This window comes from Strigops habroptila, chromosome 3, assembly GCF_004027225.2.
Source record: "Strigops habroptila isolate Jane chromosome 3, bStrHab1.2.pri, whole genome shotgun sequence".
Classification (NCBI taxonomy): Eukaryota; Metazoa; Chordata; class Aves; order Psittaciformes; family Psittacidae; genus Strigops; species Strigops habroptila.
In genome coordinates, this window is record NC_044279.2 from 62,072,329 (window position 1) to 62,091,682 (window position 19,354).

The 19,354-nt window shown below is 39.3% G+C and overlaps 1 protein-coding gene across 19 annotated transcripts in view; it reads right to left on the reverse strand.

Moving 5' to 3' along the window:
• PLEKHA5 (pleckstrin homology domain containing A5) overlaps positions 1-17,994 on the reverse strand; it is a 169,130-nt gene extending 151,136 nt beyond the window's left edge. For 18 of the 19 annotated variants that reach the window (XM_030478410.1, XM_030478407.1, XM_030478408.1 and 15 more), the window contains exons 1-3: positions 17,763-17,994; positions 17,553-17,629; positions 14,379-14,436 (exon numbers count right to left, since the gene is read on the reverse strand). In XM_030478410.1, the coding sequence (XP_030334270.1) occupies positions 14,379-14,436; positions 17,553-17,629; positions 17,763-17,860 (233 nt within the window). In that variant the 5' untranslated portion in view covers positions 17,861-17,994. The remainder of the gene's footprint in view (positions 1-14,378; positions 14,437-17,552; positions 17,630-17,762) is intronic. The other variant, XM_030478411.1, reaches the window with a different exon arrangement.
• Between the last annotated feature and the right edge of the window lie 1,360 nt (positions 17,995-19,354).

The window sequence follows — 19,354 nt, forward strand, 5'->3', positions numbered from 1 at the left end:
CTGTGAGCAAGTAAATATATATTAAGTATCTTAGTATACCTAACACACTAGTAAAGATCTTGTATAATTGCTGGTGGCTCAAAAAATTATCAGAACACCAAAGAAGAGAGATCTGAACATATACAGAAACAGTTCAAGGCAGTATCACCAGAGAGCTCTAGAACAAGCATTTCCATGACAGTGCAGTACCAAACATGGTCTAAAAGCATGAAAAGTTCAGCTTCTTTGAAAAATGATGAAACAAGAACAGGGGTTTTGGATGCAAATTAAAAAAAAAAAATAAAAAAAAAATTGTTTAAACACATAGTTGATACCCAAGCTGCTAAGTTATGGAAATGTATTATGAAATCAGAATCTTCTCCCTTCCCATGTCTTTTATTTGAGTGCTGAGTGCTAAGTACGTACCATTATATGGAATTAAGTCAAGCACCTATTTTACTTTTACCATTTCAATACATAACTTGGAACGCAACCAATGAAATGGCACAATTTATCTCTAAAAATAAGAACGGAGAGTTTAGTGGCTCTTGATTATGTTTTCCTTACAAGGATACTTTGCAGAAAAGTACATGTTTCAGTTTAGAACACTGATAATTAGTGCCTGTGGGAATAAAGCAAACTAATTTTTCCACAGCAATATAATTTCCTGTAACTTTAATTTTTACATGATGATATTCCAGTAGTTGCTCAGATACATCATTTTACTACCTACAGTGTGATCAGAATTTGAAACAAGTAGTTATTTTCAGCTTAATCCCATTAAAAAAAGTTTTAATAATCTGTTATTAAAAAAACCCTCTCAAAACAAAGAAAGATAATTTGCCAATAAGCTTCACATATTTTTTAGGGATGCTAACAAATTCCTCGAACTTTGGATTAAAGTATTTAAATGACAAAACCAAGCAGATGCAACTTGTAAGTGCAACTGGAGTACAGGCATTGGAGCCATCATCATCTTGTTATTGCAATTGAACTCATTTTCAGAGCTCCAGGAATCCATCTTCACTGACTAGGAAGAGTAATATTTAATCAACATAAAAAGGGGCACAGCCGAATTGCTTAAATACAGACACAGACCTGAGGTGGTTTGCAGAGAGAAAACACTAAGGAGGCTACACTCCAACATCTAATGTCAGTCCCAGAGTACACTTAATAGATATAGTTTGGATGTGAAGGAAACTACAGTTGTCCTTAGAGCCCTTGAACTGTTATTTTTGTTCAGCAACAGTAAGAAACAGTGTTTTAATGGGAAATGTAGCTGTACAGAAAACAGCAAACAACCAAATTTGAAAGAATAGACCTGCATCCTTTCCTAGTGAAATCAAAAATAAATATCAGCACTTCTTAAAAGGTTTTAATGATGCGCAAGGAACTATGTTTAATCATCACACCTCATGAGGAGGATTCATTAAATACTTCAAAAGAAGCTCCTAAAAAAGACCAATATTCTATTTTACAGCAAAACAAAACAAACCCCAACTGCATTCCCTTGTAGACTTCTCGGCTATCAATATTGGATCTTTCCCAAAATAAATCCTGGGGTTACAGAATAAGACCAAGAAAAGCACTGATGCAATGACGAGTTGAATGGACATCGTGTCATTCACTCAGGCAGCTCCAGAAGCCAGAACAAAGTCAATCCATACAGTGAAGTTATGCACGTATGCATACTCACAGCATCCTTACTCCCTGACTTTAAGGCTCTACAAATTCAACAGGACAGTTGCAAAGTGTAAAACAAAACCAAACAAACCTCACAAATGATACACAGCTACTTTACAGCCATTAACCTGAATTTTAACTTATAAGCATTTTCCTACAAGCACACAGGTGTTTATGCTTTTCATTTCTAGAAAGAAGAGGTATGTAAGGTTGATCTTCAAATAAATAATTTCAAGTACAGTAACAAAAACCTGTTCAATGGCACAAACCTAAATATTAATAAAACCACTCAAGACATGTATTTGAGTATCATTCTTCAAAGATGGCTTTACTCGCCATAATACATTTATCCTTCCTTCAGTATAAGCCATTTCATAATGTATTAATTTGAACTTAACATTACTTACAAGACAGCTATAACCGCTTTCATTTTAAAATCTGTTTCATTCTCAGTTCAGCACCACACTTTTTCATCAGTACCTCAAACAGTTAATTTCAATATATACTTTTATCCACTAACAAAATTGAAGCACAGCATTTAATAATCAAGTATTTCTTCATCTGAGTATCATGAAAGGCTCCCACACAAAACCACAGATGTGTTGATAAAACTTTACCAGGAACATTACAAAAGCACTGTAAAGCAGTTTGGACTTCTCTTATGACCACAACTCTATTTATCTCCTCACAAAAATAAAACAGCTTTGATAAAAAGACAGCAAAAATTCCCCAACCAGAATTCATATTTTTCTGTTGCCATTTCACAGTGACATTTTCACATCACCTTAGAGACGTGGAGATAAAATGGAGAATGAATCAGTCCTGTCATGGCATGGCCAACAGAATATACCAAAGAACAATTCAACCCCCAACTTGTCCACTAACATTTGGAAGTTGTTTTCTTCTAGTTTCATCAATTAGATGGATTCCTTTGCCAAAACTAATAGCAGCCAATCTTCCTTAGACAACAGTTCAAAAGACAAATATGAGTGAGGTACACTAATCTACTGACACTATAAAGCAAAAAGCCTCAAATTCAACTCTTAATCTATACTGTCACTCCTTGTAAAATGAGAAGTGCTGCATCAAGTCCCTAGCAGCACATAGATGCAAGTTAGACTATCATATGGCCAATTAAAGAGCATCACTGATCTAAAGGAAGCACACTGAACATTTCTCCCTCAAAAAAATTACTAGAAGGCTAGTATAAAGTGCAGGAGGAAGTCATAAAAAGCAATTTGGGCTAGTTCTGCTATTTGAGTTCACCCCAGTCCTCTCTCCACCATTCTTTTTTGGGGAGAAAGGGAGAAAGGAAGGAGGCAAGGGGAAACATGGAGGATTTTATTTGCTATCAAAAGCATGTTAGTTTAATGCTTAAGTATCATCATTTTAAATATGCTGCAGGTGAGCACAGACACACATCCACCACTTCCTCCGGCATACAACATCAAAGAAATATATTGAGTAATCCATCAGTATACAAAGAGAGGTTTTTAAACATATCTGTTAATTACCACAATCATAGCAAGTTGTCCCTAGTGCTCACTCTTTCTAGTTTAGGGGGAAAAAGTAAGCTTAAAGTACTTTAAAAAATAATCTGCGAAGCACAACATATAAAGTGTTGACTTCTCAAATTTTTAGCACCATATCCTGGGCAGGTTCTAATTTTGACTGAACAGCAGAAGATCCTGCTGCGTTCATTTCAGGCTGCAGGCATTTGATACTGAACTGACCTCACAGTATTTACATTCCCCTTGGCAAAATTTGGCATGCAGTCCAGCTGGGGAAGATCATGTCTAACACTAGCTGAGCTACCAGTGCCAGAAGCAAGCAGAAAAACAGTGAAGAGAGTAGGGTGAACAATAAGGGCACATGTATAGAAATAAAATTAAAAGGAAGAAGAGAAAGAGAAGGTCAAACAGCAGAAGAAAAGAAGAGTTGAAGAGACAGGAGCTGAAGACAGTTTCTTTCCAGCATTAATGCGTGCCTAATTTTTTTTCAAACTAGAAATGCAAACAGGCTTTCAACTAGTAAAAAACAAATTCCTTCAACTCAAGGAAAATAAACTAATTGGAAGACTTGAAATATTTGTCTCTGCGCAAAACAAATTAACAGCTGCCAACTGCACCGCATGTGCAGTTTTGTCTGTACTGCATTTCATTTCTTGCTGTCGCTACCTTACCTACATCAAATCCGGACAGAAAAACCCCAAAACCATAAAACTCCCCCATAAGATCTGCTTTTGACCATTCCCACTACAGTTGCAATGGACACCCCTATCGATTCCAGCAGTTAAATCAAACCCCAAATGTATTCACATCCATTCATTACAATTTAGGTCCCTACTGCTACAAAGAAATTAGATAGGAATACAAGAGCTAATCAGCAAATCCTACTCCAGTTTTTCCTAGAAGCGCTTATCCCATCTTCAAACAAGTGAAAAAATTATGTTTGTTCTTTACAGATTCATCCTGCCAGCTACATAATCTCCTATATACCAGGCCTGGTGAAATTGTACAAGAGACACAGGTCTGAACCAACTCCAGATTAACTTCTTCACCTCCTTGAAAAATTAAACAAGAAACTTAAGTTACCATTATTTCCTTGAAAATCCTATTTCCAATTGCACAAATCAATATTTAAATGAAGTAATAACTGAAATGCAAGACCTGTTGTACAAGTTAATGTTGATTGCAACACCTGTCTAAAATGACAGGACCTTCAATCCTTATTGAAAGTTTGAGAAGTTTCTGCCTGCTTTAATGGCTTACAAATAGCATCACCAAAAGTCAAAAAGAAAAAACAATTCCATACTGAACAACGATTGTAAAGACTCTCCTCCCACCCCTTATATAAAAATAGGATGCTAATAATACCAGCTCCTCACGCTGATGCAGTCTCTCAGGTAGTCCAAACTCAAATTACCAAGGACTGTGAAACACAACCAACCCCACTTACAATCTAATAGAACATCACTGCTTTAATCAACAGATTTTTTTTCTACTTACATCTCACTTCACGTACTTCTTTTCCATCTACAAAATTGCAAGATTTTCACATAACTTACATATTTGAGCTCAAAAATGTTTTGAGGCAGCAGGCACCCAAACAAAAGATTATAATGAAGAAGATAAAGCAAGAGCATTTGAATCGACTGCTGAATTTGATAGCACTTTTTGTTGTTTTAAACCACAGAGTGAGCAATCGGAGGCAACAGAAACCCTGAATTTCTTGTTAGACAGGTTTGGCACTCTCACCTGAAGTTGAACAAAAACCACAGGATGAGCTCTATCCTAAAGCGTATTGCAAAATCTGTGTTTCAGCTTAGGATACAAGGAAAAAAAAAAGAAAAAGAGGACTTCAGGAAAAGGTTCAGATTTTTCCTGATATTTAGAAATCTTTTCTACCTTGAAAATGAAGCAAAATTCAAGTGTTCCATTCAAGTGTAAGAAATTTGGAGTGGGGGTCCTTGAAAGAGGTGTAAAGAGCAATGTGTCCTGTGTATATATGTGTGTGTATATATATGTATAAAAAAAAGTATATAACCGGTACTGGCAATGACAGGACCAAAGGGATACTCTTTCATTTAATTTATATTTAAGCAAGTCACTCTCCCACAATGCTAGGCATCACTCACCTAAATAATTCCAAAACTTCATCTTTTATGCCCTTTACTATGTACTGTGCAATGTACTCAGCCAGAAAATTACACTGATTTAATGGTTTTGTTGTCAGTTCATCTGCTCTTAAGAACAAAAAAACCCTTCTCTTAAACCCTGTTTGTGGCAAACACTGCAGAGAAAGTTTTAACCTGCAAAAGTTTTTAATTCAATTTCCAGGAGAAAAAAAAAAACAAAAGCACATTTCATTTAGTAATTGAATTATCAGACATACAGGAGCTGCAGAAAAAGAAATACAAGGCTCAGTACAAAAGGAAATAAAAGTCAAACCACCTTTTCCAGCAGTGTTACCACAATTCACACTCTGCTTCCTTTTAGTCTCCACACTACTTCAAGGAAAGGTTTATTCAGAGGCCTTGCTGACTGCAATATTGTTAGTTCATTTTTATCTGAAGTTGAGCAAAAGGAGGAACATAAGCAGGAGACAAGACTGCATGGCAGAGATCAGAACATAATACTGTCTCTAAGTTCATCAGCCTGTTTTAGTCCCTACATATGCTTGCATAAAGAGGTAAGAAATTCTAAATCAGTATTTTTTACTGACTATAAAACGAACTACAAACAGATGGCCCAAGACTCCCATTGATGAATGTAAGTATTTAGGCTCTCAAACTCTTCAAATTCATTGTAGAACAATTTTAATAACTACCTCCTGTCTGATTAAGGATAACTTTAGTGACCTCCTTCCATAAAATTCACTACATGAGAAATAGTCTTAGGAGCACAATTCAAACAACTAAAAATGTATTGGTTCAAGTGTCAAATTCTTTTAACTCTGCAGATACAATAAAGAAAATAGATCAATTCATAAAAGCTAAAACTTTCTTAATTGAAAAAAAAAAAATTTTGTTAATATTTGTGTGCTTTAACAATTGAAAACATTTCAGTATTTCAGACCAGATTAAGCAACCAATACCCACATCAAGCAGACAGAGATCATACCATAAGACATTTAAGATCAGAGCAGATTATATGAATTTCTAATGAGGTTTAACTTGCATCATTATTCTCATTAAAATAAACATTTGATGTTATGTCATTGATTGCTCAAACACATATTTTTGTTTGTAATTTTCTTTTTCAATCTTCTGCATCAAACTTTAAAGATTACAAACAAGAAGTTTTATATTTATCTAGAAGATTTTCATTGCATATGAAATATAAAACAAAGTAGCCTTACAAAATGGTGTGCTTAACATGTAAAAGCAACAAACCAACAAAAAACCCCAAACCCAACAGCCTAAGCCAGCTTTAGTCTCTCTATCAAGAAACAAAGTTATCCTTTATGATATTCAATCAGCTTACAACGTTTTTTCTTCTCTACAGGTATTTGAGAGCACCATGTATTTATTCTAGTTGTTTACAACATTTTAGTTCAAAATGAGATTTCTGTCCTTCTTATAAACCAAGTTAATTGAAAAAATTTAAAGATTATATATCATGTTTTTACACATCCCAAAAGATATTCTCAAAAATATTGGACATTGGTCAGCAGCTGCATAATCTGTAGGATTTAACACAAAATCAGAGAAAAAAAAAAAAATATAAAATGACAGTTTTGCTAGTAGCACAGCTCAGAAAAAGAATCGAAAGCTGTATTTTTGCAGGAGATATACAAATGCAGTAGTCCTACTTAGTGAGTAGTAAAGAATATAAAAATTTCCATTAAACACTGGCATTGAAAGATGGCAAAGATAGCATTTCAAATCAAAACTTTCCCCAGGTGTTTTCATTTTGAACACCTTCATTTACTTACACTCTTCTCAAACCACCTTATATTACGCCTTCTCATACCCTGGTCTGACGCACTGAAATGTTTCCAGTTAATAAAGCAGGTTTTTAAGTATTTGTTTCTATTAAACATGATTTATAATAGCTTCTCAAAGAATTAAAAACGGGGAGCTAATTTTAAAGGATAGATTGCTTGACATATACCTTTCCTTACAAATAATTGTTCTTACCAAGTCACTGTGGAGAAAGCATGAAGAGCTAAGTTTATGGAGCCTCCTGAGTATGCAAGGGGGTTTTTTTAATTTTGTATTATATTATAAAGCTCTGAGACCACTGCAGGCCACACAAGCATCCAAAATGCTGTTTAAAAGCCTTTTTTTTTTCCACATAACAGATTTCAAATAAGTATTCAACTCGAGTTTTATAGGTCTGGAGTAGAAAGATATAACTTCACAACCAACTATTTAAGCAGACCTCCCTGTCCTATCCAATATGGGAGTTAGGAATCTTTCCCAAAGACTTTTTCTGGAATGCCTATGCTAACAAGTTCCCATCCCCCAACTTTTACTTCTGAAGGTGGCTACTGATGCAACTTCTTCCCCCTTCAATACCACCTTCAGAGAATACCTTCCCTTCAACCAAATGCAAGAGCAAGTGAATACAGAGAAACAGCTATCTTCCACATTCAAAAGCAAGAGGCAAAGGGAAGGACGAGAAAGGAGAGGAAAGTGTTTAAATTTAGGTATTTACTTACTGAAACACAGAAAACACACTTATATAGGTACCACATTGGTAGAAATCTCAGCAGTCAGGGCTGTAGAGCTATGCTGCGGAGCCAGCATTTGCCTCAAGCTTCACGGGAGTTTTCTCCCTCTCTCACATGCACACAGAAGCGTACTGAAGATCACTCCTAACTGCCAACCAAAGTGTATCTCAGGTTTAATGAAAGCGTAACTCATTATAATAAGAGGCAGTGTAACATAAACATACGCAGGAAAAACAGGCTTAGCACAGCACCACAACAAACACTCATTTTGATCCAGTACAACAAAACACTTACAGACCACAGAAAAAAAGTGGGCTCAATTCCTTTAAAGTACAACATAATGTGCACCAGGTAAAATTTGGACCTGTAAAACTTCTACCAAACAGTGACTTCTCTGTTGGTAAATCTTACAGGATACCTGCCTCTGGCCAGTTTTTGGAAGCGTCCCTCAGTTCTAGGTACTGTGGAAATGGAAAAGAAGCTGTGCAACACCCTGACACAAGAGGACAACGAAATATTGGTAACGAGCCTCAAAATAATTCTTAAGAGGGCACAACAGTTATCTTTTTATCAAAGAGGGCAGGCTTTGGGTGAAAAAATGCATCACTATTTCTAAAATAATGCAGCAACCATCTACATAAAAGTTACAATCGATCAGCATTTCCTTTGCTTTTTACCATCCATCACATATGGTAGATATCAAAAATGAAGGACCACAGAAGAACTCACTTCCCTGTAATAACATCTTAAAAGTGTATTATTAGCTTTACCTGCTATTACTACTCAATCACTCATTAAGACCAAAGGGAAGAAATATTATCACTTCCAAAACAACCTAAAACTAGGCAAGTTAACTTACTGATTTGTTAACAGATCAAAGCATTTGTTAACAGATCAAGCAAAAAGCTTGAGTGTCTTCAATGTCTTTCCCCTGGATTTCAACATTTCATGTAATAACTTACATACAGATTTGTGTTTTTAAATAATTATCCATTAATTCTTATAAGTGTTTAAAAACTTGGAAATGGTTAAAAAAAAAAAAAACAAAAAAACACCAAACCAACCACCAACCACAAAACTAAATCTGTAAGCTCCCTCACAGTTTCACATCCATCTTAATAAAAACCAAAGTATTCAAGGTATTATGCAATTTAGAAATGTACTTCAGGGAAGAGACAGCTCGAAATATCAACCACCGACCTCACGGTCAAAAAGAAAACTTTTAAGCACAGCAGCTCCTAACATTCACATTTGATATTCTACCTGCCCGACTAACTTTGAAACAGGTTCATAAGCCAGGGGTAATAAGCCCTGCCAGACATGCACACGAGTCAGGCAACATGCTTTCACAGAGTGAACTTTTGCCACCCTTCCCTCTGGGAGAAATTCCATTGAGTTGGCTCCTAGGAAATCAGCTCTCACTCCTACTCCTTTTACTGACTTTCCACTGCCACTGTTCCTTTCTGCTTGGTTTAGCCTCCACTCCTCTCTCTTCTGCAAGTACTCCCACCCTTTTAGCCTTCTCCTTCAGCACACCACTACCTCCATCCTGTTCCTTCCACATTCACCCCACAAGCTGCTTTTTGGATGCAGTCCCACTTCTCCTCCTCTGACCCACACCCATTTCTTCCCATATCTAGAATCCTTCCACCTCCACACCCAGCTTCAGCATTGCAGTATTTTTGGTTCTTGAAATACTTCAGTGGAATAAAGAAGCAAATGTTTAAACAGATAACAAATTTGCAGGCATTCCTACAAAGTCCTCCCATTCTGGACTGTTTTGCTCCCGACAAAGGTTAAAGGCACACATAATTCGTTGTAATGTTATATCCCAGTTCACTCACCTAGCTATATGCCATTATTTGACCTACAGGTCTTACCATGTAAGAATGAACCAAACAAAGGCAAAGAATAAACTTTAGTCTTTCCTTAATTATAGTAAAATAAAGGTTAGAGGTAACAAGAAAAGAACTATATTTCTGGCAAGAACACTGTGATTCTTATTGATGGAAGAAAACAGTCTGATCTGTTCTTATTTTTTTCAAATTCAGTTTTTCCTTTCAAGAAAGAGCTTCTCTGCAAACATGACTACTTGTTCTTTGATTTTTCTGGAGAAAGTCTCAGCTGAATGGGAGAGGATCTTTAGAATGCACATAAAAGACAAAGGTTCAAAGAAAAGCTGAATACTCAATGAGCACAGGTTTATTTTAGTAAACAACAAAAACTCAAGGCTGAAAAAGATCTTATCCCTTTTAATGACTTAAATTTTTCTCACCTTCCCAATTTTCAAGCTACATGCCTACAATAAACAAACCTGCATTGATAAAAGTCTCTATAAAAGCACAGAAAACTTCTATTTGATGCAACAGTGAACTCATGTCAGCTTTGGCTTGGGTTTTGCAATGCCTTGGTTTAGCAAGCAGCAGGCAAAAATTGTTCTGATAAATAGAAAAAGGTAAATTTCAAAACAAATTCCTAAAAATGAAACTTTAACCTTCTTAATTCATGAAGTCTTTAAGAACCTTTTCAGTCAGCTTTACGGTCTACCTAAGAGTACTTCTGTAGAAGCTAAACTAGGTAGACTGATGGAACAAAATTCCTCAAATATCATCCTTGGATTGATTTCTAAAACAACTTTATTTGGTAAATTAATAACCCAAATAATATAAACCTGGTTAAAAAACCAAATCAACACAAAAATTCTGAAGGCAAGCAAAGTAAGCAAATCCCTGAATTTAGACAGTCAGGTGGTTTTAACTAGAAATAAGCATTTCTTACACACACGCATATAAGTAAATACACAGACACATACACAAGGAAAAAGACATATTTATGTAATTTTATAGCACTCAAAACCAGTGCCTTGGTGCCTAATGACTACGTAGTCACCACGAGGTACTAAAAACATCAAGATGAAAATTCTTATTGATCTCCATAGGTGAAGAGCTTGAAGCCTATCAACAGGTATGCCTTCTCTATTGACAAGCATCATACTGGGATTGCCACAGGGGTCCATTTCCTCATGCACTTATAAATAATGTAAGTAACTTAGATTTCCTATACTACTATCCAGCTTAAATCTGTTTTGGGGATAAAGCCCTTAAATTTTCAGAGCTCAATGAGTGCTCAATACACTAAGCATAAATAACTAGTCCAGTGAAGTATTCTATGCAGAACAAAAGAAAATCTCAAATTTTTCAGCCCTCTATCCCAGGTAGAAGTTTAGTTATTGTATAAATAAAGATTACATCCAAACCAAGCATCACTTCAGAAAAATTGACTGAGTTCCCATGAAGTGATGAGGAAAGGCTATCTGTGCACATTTCTAACATTAAGTAAACAAAACCAGACCTACTCAGTCCTAAAGAAACAAAACACTTTAACAATGTAACCACTTCTCATGAGAACATATACAATATATTATGGCACTGCATATTTTTCTAACTCCAAATAACAAACAGCATTTTGTCATTTGCATTTGGGGGGGGACGGGAAGGGGGGACAGACGAATTCTGCCATTACCAAGTATTAGAATTCTCCTAATTAAAATAAATAAATAAATAAAATGCAAAAAGAGTCAAACTCATAGCTAGCATCAACTTCAACTTACTAATACAACCCTACACAAAAATAAAGCTACTTTATGCAGTGGAAACAACTCCTTATCTATCCCTGTTTCAGAATATCTTTCCTTCTTAAAGCAAATTCAATGACATGGGGGAAAAAACCCACAAAAAACACATAATACCAAATGGTAAAATAGTCACCTTTGGTATTTACTTATTCTGAAAACATGTGTACACATCCCAAGGAAAAAAAAAAGTGTCCTTTAAAAATAATCACATTTCAATGCAGTCTATATCCTGAGTCATTCGTTTGAAATGCCAGTCCAAGGAATGTTAAGATTTAGCTGACGATTATCTCCTCGACATTATCCCAATTTGATTATACAGTGTTTACTACATCAAAGCCAAAAAAAGCACAGTAGTAGATTCAGCGACACACCCACTTGGAACACTGAAGACCTATTATTAAAGAACCATAAGAATAATTTTCAAAAGGTTTTTATTTTCAAACACAGTCTAGCGTAAGATCTTACCATAAAGCAAGGTTGTTAAATATTTTTATTCAACCCACATACTTGAAGCTGTGCCTCAGAAGTTAGGTGAAATGATTTATGTGATCAGGAAACTTGACTATCCTTGCCTGACTCTATTGGACACATTACAGAAACCCAACAGCCAAGTTTCATATGGTTGAATGCACCAATAGCATGCCATTAACATTCATTCCCTCGTAGCTTTGTAACTCATACTAGAACACAAAACAACATATTTCTTTCAGACCTGACCATGAACATGTTTTCAGTATTTTTAGTTTTAACATAGCTTTATTTTTCTGAAATCAACATAATAAACACGAATATTCAGCTAATCAGTACACGCAAATAAGCAGGTTACAGTTCAAAACCCACACGTGGGGGTGCCTGTATAGCACAAGGTCACAACACGCTGCGTTGTTTCCCACTCATGCAGGAGCACTACAGTAATTTAGATTCAGACAACTAGAATTATTATAATCAACACGTCTTCCAGAGTTACACTGCCTGGGATTACAAGATAGTGATTATAATGTTGTCACCCTGTCTACCTTAGCTCTCACATCTTCTCTAGCACTGGTAAGGCTGAATGCTGGACAACTTTAAAAGGAGAAGCTATCATTGGGCAGAAGTTTAAATTCAGCCTGAGAGGCTACACAACAAACACGTATTTAATTAAGGAAGCCAAAGTGGTCATACCATGTGAGCCTTTCAGCAGGCTTGACAGCACTATCCCTGCTATCCTCCTACATATATCAAATCAGAGAAGTGTTGTTTGTGCAACATGTTTTCAAAGATGCGGCAAAACTTTTAAATATAAACAGAGCTATTTAGTGCTGGCTATCAGCAAAACAATCAGCTTAATGTACATCCTAACACTTATGATAACACCTTGAACACCAGATCTTCTAAGTACAGGAGTACACAACCAACCTACCACTTGGTTTGTCCATAAGCACATCAGTCAATACAATAGCTGTTCACACACCTTTTTAATTTTAAGAAAACCCAAGTAGCTATTTTCCAGTTACGATAGCTAATACATTGTTCATAGGTTTATTCTATGAGAACAAGTTCCATCTGAAAGTCTAGAGCTTTTTTATATTATATACATGCACAAATGCAACTTTCTTTTATTTTCACTCATCTTCATTTAATAATCTGAACAGAAAACGAGAGGTGAAAATCTTAGAACATTCCTGTCCTCAATCTGGTGTAGTTCTTATCAGTTGCTATACAACACCGGGGTAATGTAAATTACAAGACAGCAGAATAGAACAGGAAAACAAGTATGTTATTCATTAGCAAGAAGTCCCCTTCCAGAGAGCACAGCACCAATTCTGACCAGACTTTTGGAGCATTACCTTTCAGTATTTTTTTTTTAATTTTGCTTAGTACCAAATCAAACATGTTCCTATATAAAATAAACCATGCAACACATACCTAAAACCCATCTCACCATGTCTACAATGCAAATTACACAGAGAAGCTACCTTCTGCTCAACACTAAGACACAAATGAACCTACCTGCAACCTATAACTTCTATGTCTTTTAGTAACCTTCACTCATAGAAGCTATTCCACTCATGACACTATTCATTTAAAGATAGCAAACCAAACACATGATGTAGTAAGCAAAAACTCCTGAACAGATTGAGAAAAGCCTGAAAATTGTTAAATAACAGGAAAAAAAAGCATATTAACTGGACAAATGTACACAGGTGCCACTTTAAAATTTTCTACATAAGGAGGGTCTGACTATCTAAAGAGGAAAAACCTTGTAAGAAGTTTGTACAGATCTGATCAACACGACCTCTGGACTTCTACATAAGAGCTCTATTTCCATGCCTCTCATTCAAAAAGACGGTATGTATAGCAAGTGTATCACAGTGGACACACACCTCAAAACATACTAAAACCTTAACAAAAATAACAATTAAAACCAATGCTAAAAGCAGAAACAGAAGGTCTGCAAACAAGACAGCAAACCTTCAGAGTTGCTTTAAACACCACAGTAACTGGAGAATAGGGCTGAATCAAGACTCCTCCCAGTGATGAAGTAAGATCTTGCCTTTCTGAAAGCGTTTATGGTATGACAGTGTATACACAGAAGTGTCAAACAAACAGACAAACTCAAGGTATTCTGGACTTGCAAGGACATTTGTTGCTAGATGATTACACTCACAGCAGAAATTTCATTTGAATTTGCATCCTTAAGCAGCTTCAATTAAGAAGTATTAAGACAAAAATTCAAGAAATTATTTTAGCTGTGCAGAATTCAGTAAACAAAGGACTACATACACTATGACAAACTTGAATACTCCTTTTAGATGTACAGCATAACATTTAAATTCAGTTTGGAATACATTCAAGATTACACCAACATTTAGAAAAACTAATTGCAAATTATAGTAGTGTGACAGATAAACATTCAACTTACTTCACATAATATCTTGCACCTTCAAAAGTATAAGCTTCCTCCCAACCTGTGGGTAAGTCTGAAAAACAAGTAGCAAAACATTTCAATTAACTTTTGAAATGCTGTTAGGCATACTGGTCCACTCCCTAAAACTAAGGTAGTTAAACTACTGTGTGTCTGACTCCACATGTTGAAAGCTTTAGTCCTATAAACAAATATTTTAGAATTGACTTATAATATTGTCTCAGTTTAAATGCTGTAATCCAAGAGAAGCTGTATGCATGAAAATCTGATTTGGATGTCTCATTCTCAAATAATAACTATATGGTTTTAAGGGTGTCCTTACTTAACAATGTTCCTTTCTTTGACCACTAACTAGAACTCACTGTCATCGCCAGATCTTTCTGCCCTGAACTTCAGTAGCATCAAATTACCTGACAGGCAGAGATCTAAACAAAATCCACTTACTGAGTTTGCACTACATGCAAGTCACAAGCATCTTAACAGGCATGATATCAACTACACCACAGAGCATCGGCATTTTATTAGCATAATTCTACCACTGTTGTGACTAACAAGTGTTCCTGCAGTGTTCACAACTCCATTCAACTCTACATGAAAATAATTCTCAATGCAAAGCTAGTGGAGGAAGTGGGTACATCTTCTCCTTCTCTATCATCACGCTTAAAAGCCAGGAGCCTTCATATAAAAAACCCCCACCACTAATGGTCAATTCTTTTCAAGTGACAGCTTCCTGATGTAATGGAAGCTCTGAAGATATTGGGCAACTCTAGGTAAATCACTACCCTTAAAAGTTTACCTCAGTTAATAAAAACAATAATTGACTCATAGGACTCACTCACTGAATTACAAAAGCAAGAATTCATTTCCTAATTAAAAGAAAAAACATTCAGTCTGGGTCATGTGATGCCTTCTCCCCAGTTTACTTATTTGCTTTGTCTGGCTCTTTTCTTCACTCCTGTCTTCTGTACAACAAAAATCAAGGTGTCTTTCAATAACAGCACAGGGCAAAGTACAGCAAACAGGAAGTCTCCGTAGCAGAAGTATTTATGGCTGCTATAAGAACTTTGCAAAAGATACCTTTCCAGTGTTGAGTATCTCAAGGAATAAAAACCACTTCAATTTATAATGGAGGACAAAGCTTTCCTCACCTAGTAAGTATATCACAATATTATTTAATCCTTTACAATAATATACATTTCCAAAAGAAGTGTTATATGCTCAAAATTTGTTTCTTAAGGGAAGAAGTATTTTGAACATATTTTGACTGGGTTCCAAAACAAAATATAAAACCCAGAATTAATCAGTTTGATTATATCTATGTACAGAGAGACTCATTCACACACACACAAAGGATGAAAACTACAGAAACTGATTCGTTTTGCAGATGCTTCAGTATCTGATTGATAAATCATGGTCAGTATATCCAAAGTCATGCCTCACTCTTGTGTTCTGAAACAAGTTTAATTACCTGATAACAACTCTGCTATGTTACATACAACGTTCCAGATACTGAAAAGCAAACTGCATTTCCTTTAGAAGGCACTTAATGGCAGAAATAAATGAGATGCTTAGAAAATTACTGGGGAATCACCATCAGTCAACAGAGACACTGGTAATAGCTTAAAAAAAGAATTCACACTCAGCTAATGTTAGTGTCCAACAAGCAAAGCACTTCATCTGCCCCCATGCATATTGCTGTAGATGAAAGCCAGTTTCTCAATTAATCTGAGTACTGAAGGGGGGGGGGGGAAATGAGAAGCCCGATAGCAATCTGTAATTCTATTTCCCGGCATTAAATGACTTCTTACAAACAACAGACCTTCATTGCAAACCAAACCGCAGAGTTCTAATAGCCAGAAACCTGTCCTTTCTAAACTATCCCCAACTAAAAAAAAAACAAACAAAAAAAACCAAAACAAAAAACAATCAGTTGCCCAGTTTTCCAAAAGGCTGTTTCTCTGTTTCTGATTTCTTAATGCCTAAGTATTAACCAAACATAAAAAGCAAATAATCTGATACAGTCCAATGCACTTGCTGATTTCCCTGCGATTATCCAAGTGATTACATACATAAAACCAACTGCACTTATTGCTACACTCCACCACCTCCCAGTGGCATATGCAGCCTGTGTGCAATTCCAGCAGTCAGAGTTTGGCTCTAGGTCTCCAGAGTGTCTGCTGTAAATCCTCCTCCTCCAGCACCTCCTGCTGCTACCTCTCCAGAGTGGAACAAATAGCAGTAGCAAAGAAGACCGATTCCACCCTCCTCCCTCCAAGTTATTCCTAATGTTTCAGTCCCTTTTTCTCCCACCTATTCCAACTCTCTCAGTCACTTAGAAACCACCCACACTCTCAGCCTAGATGGAAGTAAAGGGAGAAAAAGGGTTTCTAGGTGGCTGGTGAAATCAGCCTTTACATTTCTAGTATACCTATCATGGTTATATCTAGGTGCTGCTGGAAACAGAAATATGATGAGTGGTTTAATGCTAAACTGAGGAAGGATGCTATGCAGGTGAATAACCAAGGTAGCCTGTAAGAAGCACAAGAGGAATAAGGCGGTCTCTAATGGTAACTACATAATATTATAGGGGTGATACAAGGCAACAGAAAGAAAGCAAAGAAAGAGAAATTACACAGACATAGAGTGAAAACTCGGGTGCAAAGGAATGTGTTTTAAGAAAGAGACAAGGCAAGCTCGACATGCAAGGCTGCACTGTAATGTCATTCTTCACAGAATGATTTGGGTTGGAAAGGGACCTTAAACATGATCCAGTTCCAACCTCCCTGCCATGGGACACCTTCCACTAGACCAGGTCGCTCAGCCTGGGGACAAACAACTGCGAGAAGTGCGGGGAGCACGGCAGGCACGGGATGAGGAGTTGTCTCGGGTGGCTGCGGCGGCACCAAGGCGGCTCCCAGGACCGGGCGGCTTCGGGGCCGCGGGGCGAAGCCAGAGGCGCTGCCCGCGCCGCGGGGGGGGGGTGGGGCGGGAGCCCGGGGGGCGGCCGCGGGAGCTGCGGGGCGACGGGCTCGACGAGACCCCGGGGAGCGGGAAGGGAGGAGGAGGAAGGCGGCGCTCGCCGGGCGGCCGGGTGGTGGCGGCCGTGCGGGGTAGGGTCCGGGGAAGGGGGGGGGGAGGCCGGCCGCCCCGGTCCCCGGGCGGGGCTCCTACCTGCGCTGCGGCGGTGCCCGGTGATCACGGCCTCTCCGGTGAGCGGGTGCAGCCAGGTCGTGCTCTTCGCCTCCTCGCTGCGGAGACGGACAAACGGACCGAGTCAGGCAGGCGCAGCCCCGCCGCCTTCCCCCCCAACCCTCCCGCCCCTCCCGGCCCCCCGCCCGCCCAGCCCAGCCCCGCTCCCCTCCTCGCCGTCCCCCCGCTCACTTGATGAAGAAGACACGGCCGCCTTGGCTGATCCCGTAACTCCAGCTGCCGGGCAGCGCCCGCAGCCGCTCCGCGCTCAGCTCCGCCGGGGCCGCCATGGCCCAGCCGCCGCTACAAGCGCAGCCGGGGAGAGCCGAGGGGAGCGCGGAGGGAGGGGGACGGGGGGGGGGGGGGGGGCGGGAGAAGAGGCGGCGCGGGCACGAGCACGAGCGAGCGCGTCCCCGCTACCGCCGCCGCCAACACCTTGGGGAGAGGGAGGGCACAGCGCGAGGGGGCGGAGGGGGTGCAGCGGCGCGCCCCGCCCCGCGCGGGCACGCCCCTCCCGCCGCGGGGGCGCGCCTCCTGCCCCCGCCGCGGCCGTTGTGGCGGGGCGGGGCGCGAAGGGGGCGGGCAGCGGGCTCCGGCGGCGAGCCCGGCACCGCGGGGGGTGGGGGGACCGCCCGAGGGGCGTCCCGCGGCGCGGGGCGCGGGACCGGGGGCCGGGTGTGCGGGGGCCCTGGCTGGCAGGCGGGAGGCGGGGGCTTCGCCCGCACAGGGTCCGGTGGAGGCGTGGGGATCGCGGGGGCCGGGGCGCTCCTGTGTGGCTGAGGCGGTGCGGTGCGTTTCTTGTGGCCGGCGGAGGAATCCCGCGCTGCCTCCGTGTGGCTTGGCCTCTCCACCGGGCCCGGCCCGGCCCCCCCAACTAACAGGCGTGCGCCCCCGGTTTAAACGGCACATGTGAGGCAGCATCTCTGGTAATCCTTAATCGGGTCTTTGAAGACACGCATTCCTGTAGGAAATGAAAACTTTTGTCGAATTTCCTCCAGGGGCGTGTACGCTCTTCTCTTATCCTCAACTTCAAGCTTTTTTGGTAAATTTCTGCTATAAAGGTGTAGTCTTCAGAAGCAAGAGTGAAGAGATGCCGTATGTTTCCCAAAAGGCATCAAGGATATGGCATGCATCTATGTTGTCAGTGTTCAGGGAAGTGGTAGTGATATAGGTAAAATCCGTGTCTGCAAAAATGAGAGTGTGTGTGTATCCCTCTGTTCACAAGAACAATCTGCTTGCGTATGCATTTATACATAGCTGTGCACACCTTCAGATTTAAGTTACACATGAGCAATGTAAATGATAAAAACTGTGTTATGGCCGTGGTAGTTCTTGGAGAATCTTGGCTTAGAAAACCACTTTCTGAATAAGGAGTGAAGCTGGGAAGTCTGGTGGTATTCCTGTGTCCACAAAAACATTGGAAGTTCATAGCTGACAGTGTGAACTCTCCCATTCTCCCCTCTCGCCTCTCCCATTCTGAACACCCTGGGAAAAGTAAAATTCAACAGGACAGGTGTCTGTGTGGCTTGGCCTTCACCACACCATGTGGTCAAAGCCTTAAAACCCACTTGCCCCACACAAGATATTCCAGACCAGAAAAGCTGTGAACATGTGAGCAGATCTCAAGTTTTCTTTAAGTAACTGGATATAAGAATTCCTCCCTGTCCGCCTATACCCTTCTTTTCCACTCACCACTGACAGCATCTGACATTTATAGACTACCAGAAAAAAGATATGCTGGAGAAAACGCAAGTTATTCTATGAACAGCGCCCTTCTCTCCTAA